Source organism: Etheostoma spectabile, chromosome 19 (genome assembly GCF_008692095.1).
Source record: "Etheostoma spectabile isolate EspeVRDwgs_2016 chromosome 19, UIUC_Espe_1.0, whole genome shotgun sequence".
Lineage (NCBI taxonomy): Eukaryota > Metazoa > Chordata > Actinopteri > Perciformes > Percidae > Etheostoma > Etheostoma spectabile.
In genome coordinates, this window is record NC_045751.1 from 15,633,442 (window position 1) to 15,644,650 (window position 11,209).

General features: G+C 41.7%; 1 protein-coding gene across 3 annotated transcripts in view; it reads left to right on the plus strand.

Moving 5' to 3' along the window:
* rtn3 (reticulon 3) overlaps positions 1 to 11,209 on the plus strand; it is a 31,630-nt gene that overhangs the window by 3,472 nt on the left and 16,949 nt on the right. The window contains exons 2-3 of one of the 3 annotated variants that reach the window (XM_032544590.1): positions 3,865 to 3,912; positions 8,437 to 11,142. The exons of 1 other annotated variant lie outside the window; for it this stretch is intronic. In XM_032544590.1, the coding sequence (XP_032400481.1) occupies positions 3,865 to 3,912; positions 8,437 to 11,142 (2,754 nt within the window). The remainder of the gene's footprint in view (positions 1 to 3,864; positions 3,913 to 8,436; positions 11,143 to 11,209) is intronic. One more of the 3 variants, XM_032544591.1, reaches the window with a different exon arrangement.

Below are 11,209 nucleotides of genomic sequence, written 5' to 3' on the forward strand. Positions count from 1 at the left end.
TCAGCATGTAGTTAACCCCATTTCACGTGACTTACACACTGATGAGTGACACTAGTCACAAAGGAAGTGGCACACTTCAACATGAGGACCTCATTTCTCAAACTACATTGCATCAGATTTTTAGGGGAAGTTCACCTTAGAACCAGTCTGTATGGTATGTAATCCTTAGCATACAGTTTGATAACTTGCAGATACCTGTTCAGCTGTCCCTATGCTCATATTTGCTCTTAGAAATGTTCTAATATGAACAGACTAACCTTTATATTGTTGGAGGAATCCAACCCCACTTTTCTTTTTGATCTATTACTTTACTTTAGAGTGTTCACTGAAGAGAACGGGGGAATCACATTCTCCTATCATTCTTTTAAATGTTGTTTCACCAAGTCATATTTTTGGTTAAGTAAAAATGTTTTTCGTTCATACCCCAGGATAGGTGTTTACTGTAAGCCACTTGACAGTGAAGCACACAAGCAAAGCTTCTTTCAGCCTCCCTCCCTCCTTCTCTTTCTCTCTCTCTCTTTTTGCACTTGTCTTGCCAAGGCAGTCCTCCACCCGCTGCTGGAGTTGACCATATCACTGAGGTCACAGAGGTAATCGGATAGCCCTCGGGGCTGGACAGTACAGGGTAGCTAGAGCAGCGGGGCAGGCATGGCAGTAGACCAACCCTGCACCATCACTTCCACTAGGAGATGAGCCTAAGAAGCCAAGGCCACTTTGGCAAAGCTGACTTCCAACTCAAATCTTCTAACGACAGATTTAACAAAGAAGAACTGTAGTATTTGCAGTGTACACTGTGACAGCATAAAGGCGGTCTAACCCTTGTCCCAGAAACCAAAATAACCAGTATATCCAACGTAGCTCAAAGCTATTATACCATAATATATATATATATATATATATTTTTAATTAACAATGGGGAAGTCACTACGCCAATCCCAATGAAATTCTGCATTTTCCAATACCCTATTTGATAAATGATACTGTCACGGTACAAAACAAAACAATAAATTCCATGTGCTCCTTTTTATATGCTAAACATTTCTGTCACTGTTTTGGCATAGAGTGTAGGGGACTGAAAACCAGTCAGTATCTGGTGTTAGGGTTCATCCGTGAAGAGAACACCTCTCCAAAGTGCCAGACGCCATCGAATGTGAACATTTTCCCATTCAAGTCGGTTACGACGACCTACTGCAGTCAGGTCGAGTAAGAGAGGGATGAACCTTAACCCTAACCATAACACCAGATACTAACCTTGCAGTTCCCCTCAGCTGGACACAGATGTTCAACCTCTTTTAGCTCATGTTTTGGTTGTGGGCTATTCTGTATAAACTGACTGTAGCCCCAATCAGCAGACCAGCAAAGTTGGTGATTTGCTGCTGAAGAAAGCAGAGCATCTTGCACCTAAAGTGCCAGATATGTTCCTCAGGAGATGGTAAAAACCAAACCTTTTAAACGGAGAACGAATATTGGAATCGTACAACATCAATGGGATGCTAGCAGTGTTCCATTTTCTTCTGGGATTGTTAATAGGAAACTGACATAAAAACGCAAGTTTAAGTCAAATATGTTGATGATATGGCAGTTTTGTTTTCAGATTGGTCATTGCCCCCAAAACAAAACTTAATGTAGCTTTAGAAAAAAATAATTCTGATCTAAGTGCTCATTTATGCTCCCTTCTGACATCTATACTCATTTCTAATCTTGTTTTTTCAGTTCTCATTCAGCTATGTTTTTCTCTCTGCTGTGTTCAAAACAACATCACAAGCAACCACGTGCTCTCCTCTGTGCTGTGTATGTTTATGTGCTTTCGTTTCCACAGTTTTACACCAGTTTAGTGTTTTCCATTTAGAGCTTGCAGCGTGGTTTAAAAGTGAAGGTGTGGTGAGTTCAACCACAGCCATGTGAATCTAAGGGGAAGGAATGCCGCACTGCAAGGGAACACCAACCCCAACTTACCCAACCTGTAGAAACGCCAGATGAGCTGATTTGAAGGGAGACGCCGCACCTCCTTTTTTAAACCTGAAACTCTCACACATCTTCAGTCCTTACCCATGACTCAAGGTATTTCTCTTCTGGCATTCCCAACCACTCCATTGACAAAGTGGAATGAGGTGGGAACTCCTAATGACTTCCTCTTTACCTTGAATACCCTCAAACATGAAATAGAAACAGTTGCACTAATTGACCAGGAGTAGGCGGTCCCCAACATGCCAGCCTCCACTCCACTGGATCCAGGCTTCCAGTCTGGTGTTGCAACTAGGGTGGGTATCACCACTGATTTTCAGATTAGGCATATTTTAGGTATAATAACACTTTAGCTTAAATATGAAAAAGATTGGCAGAACTAATGATGTAAACTGTACAAAGATTCGTCTTATCTGGTGCGCATTAAAAAAATATTGTTTACATTAGGAATTGACCACAAATCAGTTACATTGATGTACTTTTTATTTAACATGAACGCACCACAGCAGTCAATGCCAACTCTACACACTACAGTTGGAGAGTTTTGAGCAGTCCCTCCAGGATTTCGCGGCCTTTTTTTGAGATTGTTGTTACCCAAAATGCCTGATTTTCCGGGAGCGTTTGTAATAAATTGCAATACAGGTTGCAATGTTGTTGTTTTTTCTTTTTTTTTTTGCAATGAAGTTGTGAGAGAGAGGGGAAAAATCCAAAACAAAGTTGCAATTCTTTTGGTAAACTATACCTCTGTGACCTAAAAATGAAACTTGTTAGTAGTATTGTAGTGTAATGTAGTATTCAATAATATATTTATCGGGCATCAACATCACATTTAGATGTGTGTTGTGGGGAAAATAGACTTTTCAGGTCACGTTTATGCCCGTGAGACGGGGCTGACACGTAAGCCTGACGGAGCTGGTTTAGACAGCTGTCTAGATTTAAAAGGAGAGCGTTACGTGAGACGTGCAAGAGAAAATCACGTCTGAAATGCTTGTGGTCGAGACACCGGGCTCTGGTTAAAAGATCGATCTCAGGATGTTGTATTTTGATATTGGATCATTCAAATAAAGAGCGATTTTGAACCAGAGTAAATTCATTTTAAACCCAGCCCTAGTTGCAACCTGGCTGCAGGGATCGGCTCCCATTCAGACACGGCCATTAATGAGGTCCATTGCTGATGTTGGATGTGGCATCACAGTTCATGTTGACTGGGGTTGAGGTCAGGGCTCTGTGCAGGCCAGGCAAGTTCTTCCACACCAAACTGGGAAGACCTTTTCCTCCATGGAGTTGGCTTTGTGCACACTGACAGTGTCATGTTGAAACAGGAAAAGGCCAAATGCAAACTTTTGATACAAAGTTGGAAGAACACTGTATGATTGTATGCTACAAAAAAAACAACCCTGGACCAAAAGGACATTGGTGTTGGACTTTCAACATACTTTTGTATATATAATGTAAATTAAATCTTTGTGGCTTGCTGGTTTCTTTTGTAGCAACAGCAACCATGGGGCAAGTACTAAAGAAGAAATGGTAGACTTTTGGTAGTTCATTTGTGGTAAACTCTTCCGTTTGCTCATAGCAACACTAAAGTAGTGTTTTTGTCTGCTTCTTAAACTGTCTTGGTCTTGCCTGCATAGCAAATATAAGTGCATGTGTTTAAAGATATAGTAGGTTGAAGTCAACAAGGTGAGCATATATATGGGACAACTCTGTTAACATAAGTATTTTCTGGTCTTTATTTGAAGTGGTTTTTTTCTATAGCATGTAGAGTTGTTAAGGCTGGATAAGTTTACTTGTTTTCTCTTGATTTGACTGCCTTTATTTGGATTGGTTCAGTGGATAGGACTTCTTTTCTTCCTCTTCTAGGATGATCATTCTTCTGTCCTTTTTTTATTTTTCCAGATTCCTTTCTTTCCTCTTCGCCTGTATCTCTCATTCAGTCTCCTCAAGGCAAGTGTATGGTTCTCTTACGCTGCTCGCCTGCTCTCTCCCTCTGTCCTGTAGCCCCTTGTTGGCCTGCTGCTGTACTGCTCTACTTCATCCCACTTTCTGGTGCCCCTCTCCTGCTCGTAACAGTCCAACAAAAATACTAAGTAAAGCCTGCAAAGAAACCTGGTGAACGGTCCTAACCCCGGCTTGACCGGTCTTTATCCACCCCTCCTCCTACAAACCTTGTTTTAATTATTCCATCTGTTTCCAACACTGCTGATCCTCCGTTGCTGCACTTATTACAAGTTAGTCAGGCAGCACAGCTCCTCCTGTTTTCAATGTCTTATGGTATTGGTAGATTGTGAAAACTTGAGATGAAACCTTTCTAGCTCCACCGTAAATAGCCATTTTGACCTATTGACAAGTTACATTGTTAGTTTATTGTTAGGGCTGCAAGCATAGCCATATTATGAGCAGTAGAAGCTCAACCAACAGAGCTCATACAGATATTTACACACATGGTAGATTTTGAATAATCTCAGTGCCTCAGTTGCCTTGGAGGTGATTTATTAGCATAAATCACCAGCAGTCACTAGCACGAATCAACAGTCTTTTCAAGCATTTCACAATGCACCGCAGCTTGTTCTCACCTATCTCCAGAATCTTTGCACACACTGAGAATTAGACGTGTTAGATCAGATTCCTAGCAGCTGCAGAGGAACTATTTCAGTTTTTTACCGCCTGCTAGCGAGCATTATTTAGGTCACCATCCCTCACTGTAGGTTCAAGATAATCCCAAGATTGCCACCTTATTTTAAGAAAGCAGAGAAGTTCAAGTTCACATTGTGCGCACAAGCGCCGAAACCTAAAAATGGATCAGGTTGGTGTCCCAGGGGGGCACCAGTTTCCTTCTGCCCTAGTATCCAAGCCCAAGCTCCCCTCAGCCCCAGTAGCAACTGGGCCCCAGAGGATGAGTGGCACTGGAGATACAATCCACCGCCCAGCGGCCTGGACCTGCCATTTCCTGTGGCTGCTCACTCACCCTCCACCCCACTATCTGCTTATGGCTTTGTAGGCTTCGTGCATGTCTCACATCCAATCATTAAAAGTAGGTTTTCTTTGACCGATTTTTGCTTCTTTATTTTCCGGTTCTTTTTGTGCTCTGATTTTCTTTTTTTATCAGTGGTAGAAGTCTTGTGTGAACAAATGGTAGCCAGTACTGTGACAGTAGTGTTTTGGTTAAATAGTTATAGATTAGGATAGATAACATGAGCCAAGTTTTGTCAGTCTAGTTAGTATTACACACTAATGTCTCTGGCATCCAACCTTTTCAGTCTGAGCAAACACAGGACGCGACTGCACCCTGTGGAATTTGAACTTTTACTGAATCATTGGATTCTCCACAAAGAAAACTGACTTTGCTTATACATTTTTTTTATCAGTAAATCAATGCCTGGAATTTCAATGTAAATACCAATAGTTCATAAATAATTATATAAAAATAAATATTTAACGTTATTTTTAATTTGATTGACAAAATCTACATAAAAATTAAAAACCACGTTATGAGTTGAGATGATCTTGTCACGTACTTATCCCATGGTCAAGGATGAAATTTCATATTCAAGGTAGAAAGATTTATAATTGTAACAAGATTTTAATATACCCAGGCAGCATTCATAATCGCTCATCTCCAGTTACTGCAGAGAGCAGATTACATAAATCAGACCTGGAAGGCCACTGAGGACTAATTTGGCAGATGGCACATCACTAGTGGCCATTACAAAGCAAAGTTGTTGACAGCTTTATTTGAACCTTGTTCATAAAGCCACTCCTAAATTATAGTCCCTCTGGAAGTCAAAGTTCTAATTGCTCTGTGGCTCTATCAAAAATATGTGAATTTATTATCGGAGCACGAGCTGTTATGGAATTTGTTTATTAGTACAGAGCCAAATAACTACAATTCTGTTGGCCAGATGGAAAGTCCATTCATGTGGCCTAGTTTGAACAAGGCATTGTATTGTGGCGCAGGGGAGGTGGCGGTCCAAGACAAAGTGGACCAGTCAGTTATGCATCAGTGGAAAGGTCTGTGTCTATATAGTGGTAGGGGAGGGGTGGGGGTCATGGGATCAGGCTGACAACACAGCTAACATTGCAAGTAGGAAAAATATGGACCTTGCATAAACTAGACAAAAATATTGGATCTCAAAATACCTTTTTATGAGTGCTTGCTGGTTAGAAGTTAAATTAGTTGTCTAGAGGTTGAGCGTGGCAGCTGATTTATTCATTTCCTAATATAGCTGCCAATTGCCTGTCTTAATGACTCTATATGGGAGCTCATTGGTGCTGAAATGGATGATGTGATTGTTGGAACAGTTGCTAAGAACAACTTTTGAACTCTGTGGCCTCCAGGATAGCTAGGGGCCACATGGCCTGGGAGGGATGCCCTGCAATCATAGTGACTGCAAATGCTTCCTTAGCTAAGGCTGAGGAAACGGTGGTGTTAAAATAACCTGATTAACTGCTCTGGGGCAACAATATTATCTAACTTTTGGCATATTTTTCACCTTTTAGGTCTCATTACATTATTTTGTTGTTTTAATAGGCCATTAACAAACAACTATTATGTAGTAAGTAACCAACCACAGTCATGGGTGCAACTCTTAGAGTGTTTGTCATTGATTTTGGGATTTATCCTCTTCTTTCCTGTTGTAGTTGTGAACGGTACAAAAATGAGTTGGAGTTGTTCCTGAAATGGTATTGAGGAACATTGTGCACTTGGCTAATGACCATCCTTTTGCACAATTAAACTGAATCGGTATGTAGCTTGTTGGCTAGGTCGATGCTTGTCGCTGGTGTTTTGTAAACGAAAACGGCAATGGACTACTGTAGAGAGAGTGGGAGGAAGCAGAATTTTGTTGTCAGCCAGTGGCGCTTTTCTCAGCAGTCCACAGTTTTAAAACTGACACTCAAAACTGGGCCATATCCAAGTCTTTAAGGCCCCACCCAACCCGTCTAAACTCGACCAGTACTGCCAAGTTTTAGACCTGATTAATTAATAGTTTGCAGGCCTTATGCAACACATTGCTTGTGCTCTGCTTCCCTCTCCTTCTGAACATTGCCAATCGATTTGGCACATGAACATAGACAATTTGCACAGGGAGAGAAAAATACATTTTCTAAATTAAATGTGAAAATAAATAATAATTCACCCAAAGATTTACACAACAACCGATTCTTTTTTTGCAACCTTCAGGTTGGGTAACGGAACGCTAGTCTGTGCATGTTGCTGTTAAAGAACATGAATGCACTTTGGGGATGTTGTTTGCTCAGTCTGTCAACCAATTATGTGTCATTTGATAATTGATATTTTGCCCATATATATATATATATATATATATATATATATATTAAACTGGCTGGTTCTGAAGGAGTGTGAAAATGTTCTTTATAGTTTGATAGCCATTTGTTTTGTAATAGGATTTGTATTTCTTTGGCAAAACATTATTGCAGGAGAGCGACTGGTAAAGTGTTAGATTAAAAGATTAAAACATTAATTTACTTCCAAACTTTCTGATGAGGTTTTCAACGGTTCAGCCGGGTCGGTCAGCCTCAGTTGTATGTGGCAAGGGCAAAGCCTGTAAAGAACAGTTTAATGAGCATGGCAACACTCATTAAAAGGTACATGTTGATAATGCGGCAACATCAACATTTATTTTACAAAGATCATTTGAAATAGATTATAATTCAATGTATCCTATAATGTACAGTATTTTTCAGTAGCATTTGTATTTTTTTTTTTAAAATTAGCATGGGCTTTTACATTGAAGGTACTAGCCTCTAAGTTTTCCTAGATAATAGAAAAATAACACAGCTTTACACGCGAACCATAAAATACTTGGTGTTTAAGTTACAACTCGGATCACATGGAACTAAAAGAAGAATAGTTGATACTAGTTGTTTGTTTTAGTTCTGGGTTTTGGTAAAATCACACACTATCACAGTGTTTATTTTAGTTGCATATGTGTACAGAAAATCCTTTTTAAATGTGATAGTGACTGAATAATTTGTTGAAAAGTTGTATACTATTCACAAACAAGCTATCAAATAAACCCTATCAAAAAGAAAACCGCTTTCAAGCCTGCAAGTGTATAGCAAGTCGTATACACTTGCTATTTAAATTGCAACTGGCATGCAGTTACTATAGCCACACATGATGAGATCAGTGACTTTTTTTTTTTCTTTTCTTTTGCTGCTTCATCTGATCATTCGGATAATTTAAGTTGCCCTACTGAGTGCTACCTTATGGCAACTGTGTGGAGTAGTTAAGAGCAGCATGCGTAAAGTGAAGCTCCCATCCAGTAGGCTTTATGAATCTGCCTTATACAGTAGTTCCATAATGCAATGCATGAATGCTTGGGCTGCAACACTAAGGCCTCGCTGAATAATGATAGAAGAAGTGCATGGGAGTTTAGTGTATGTGATTTATATAACCTCCCCTCCTTTTTCCCCTTTGCTGTCGTTTTTTCATGCATGCCAATGCAGACAAAAGAGTGGGCTCTGACAAGCCCTGCGAAGGTGTTGCGACATCCCTTCGCTTTCCTTCTCAACCTGGCTCATTCACCCCTGGTAATTACGGGAGTGAAGCAGGGCCGCCAGATGGACAACCGGATTCACCGATAAAGACGTCTCCTGTTTCGGAGCGAATAAAGGCACTGGAAGCTCTTGCTGCCAAAAAGAAGGAACCTGATTTTAGAAGCGATGTAGGTTTCTCTCACTTCAGGGACCGCCACCATGAAAAATCTCCCGCTGAGACACCCAAATCTCCCGCTGAGACACCCAAATCTCCCGCTGAGACACCCAAATCTCCCGCTGAAACCCCCAAATCTCCCGCTGAAACCCCCAAATCTCCCGCTGAGACACCCAAATCTCTCTCTGAAACACCCACATCTCCCACTGAAACACCCAAATTTCTGATTAAGACCCCAAAATCTCCCACTGAGAAAATGGCGTCAACTGTTCAGAAAAGGGGTGGTTCAGCTGATCAGGAGTCACCGGAATCCCCCTTTGAAGTACTTGGAGATTTAAGACAAATAAATGAATTTGAAGAAACAGAAGAGTGGATGAAGGCTCATTTACCTCCTGTGCCAGACTTTGATGCTGTAAATTTAATTAAAGGCACCCTGACTTCAGACAATGTAAAATCAAAGGTGGAGAAGGAGACTGGCATAGTTATACCTCCTGCTCCTGCTGCCTTTGCTGGTGTCCCTGATGCTTTCATGGATACTCCTGCTCAAGCTCCAAAACATAAGGATGAGTTGAGTAATGCACAGAAGCAGACAAGCATTGAGGAGGAGTCAGAGTTTGACCTTAGCTTTTTGCCAACAGCCTATATGTGGGAACAGCAGGAAAAATCAAGTGCCCAGGCTCCTTTAAATCTTGATAAAATGCTTCCAGCTTCACCTGCACCTCCTGCAGGCTTTGACTCCCCTTCTCCACCTGCCTCCCCACCAGGTGGCACGGATGCTAAACCTGTTTCAGAAGAAAAGAAGACCATGTGGACCGAAGATCTGGAGCCCCCACAGGCAAGTGAAGCTGACAGCTCAGGAGAGTCAGACGACACTGTAATTGAAGATGGTGTCCCTGTTCCTGCATCTATTCCTCCTCCATCTTCTGATCCAGCAATTTCAAATGATCCTACCCCTGCTTCTGCAGCTCCCAGTCTTCCCACTGAGGAAAAGGAGACTCCTCCACCAAAGTCGGAGAGGAAACTAATGCAGGTTCCAACAATAAATGTTATTGAGACGGATGACCCAAATTACAGTGATGAGGAGATGGAAATGGAGCTTGAAGTAGAGGAAGATGAGGATTATAAGGCTGTAAAAGACCTAGCCAGAGAGGCTCCAAAAAACCCCGAACCAGAGCCAGAGGGCAGTAAAAATGAATCCCCTATAACGCGCCCTTTAGAAACTGAATTCATGGAAGGCTACTCCCCTCCATCCTCACCGGTGGACTCTGATGCCGAATACTCTCCTAAACACAACATACTCAAATCTCTACCTGAAACCGTACATCAGGAATCTGCATCAAAGCCTGAGGCCCCACCCAATCAAGCACTGTCTGAAAAATCGCAGAACACTTCAAATAAAGTAAGTGATGAACCCTCCCCTTTCATTGTAACAAATGAAGAAGTGGACTTCCAAGACAATGATGACGAGTGGTCCGATGAAGCACAACATTTCCTCGTCCAACCTTGCAAAACTGGTCTTGATTTAATGGAAACAACTGCTTACACACAATCCAACATGGATGAAAAGAGCAACACAGATGCGAAAGAGGCTTATATGGAGACCGCTTCCCTTTCTAAAACCAGCTTCATGCAAGATGATATATATGACAGACAATCATTTGATTATGATTATGATGCTTCCTCTCCCTTGGATGACATTGACGACAAAGGGTTAAACAATGCTAAGGAGCGGTTTCTTTCTGATCCTTCTCAAATCCTCGAACCACTGAATGCAAGCAGTCAAAATCTGGATGATTTGACTTCAGTGAATGATGACGACGCCTTAATCAAGCCAGTTGGTCAGCCAACTATAAGAGAATATCCCCAGGACCCATACTCCTCTTTCCAAAGTGAGACACTAAGCAGCACCATTGAGCAAGATCTAAATAAGAAAATGACCACTGACATGGTTACAGAAAACAAGTCAAATGGCAAATCCCTCCCGGCACAGAAATTTGACTCAAAGATCCAGCAGGACACTAAAGCAGATTACCATGCACCTGACACAACAAGCGACCCTGACAGCTCACTCTCTGAGTCTACAGATAGCTTTGTGGAGTTCATGCGAGAGTGCCTGAAATCAAGGCAGGATGAAGAACCTTCCAACACACACCAAGCTGTTCCTTCCAACAACAAGGTCTGCAAAACTGGTTTGCCTCTTTCCCAGTACCCCCCAACCATGGTGATGGATCTTGAACAAGAACAGCTTACTATCAATGCTCTCAAAGAGCTGGGCAGCAGTCAAGAGGAGGAGGATGAGGAGGCGTATCTCCAGTCAAAGGTTCTTGAGCAGGGCAAAACTAACCCCAATGCTACCTCAGTTCCTAATCCTCCATGTTCCCAAAGCAACCGTGTGTTTGACAGCACGTATTCCAAAGAGGTAGAAGCCATCGACGAATGGGTGGCTGAAGCCTATCATCTTGCTGAGCATGTCTTGACAGCAATAATAACCCAGTTATCAGGTAACACTTTTTCCTTATGGGCAGTAGGCCTGCTGACCTCATGCAGTCCCCTCAACAGGACCCTTTT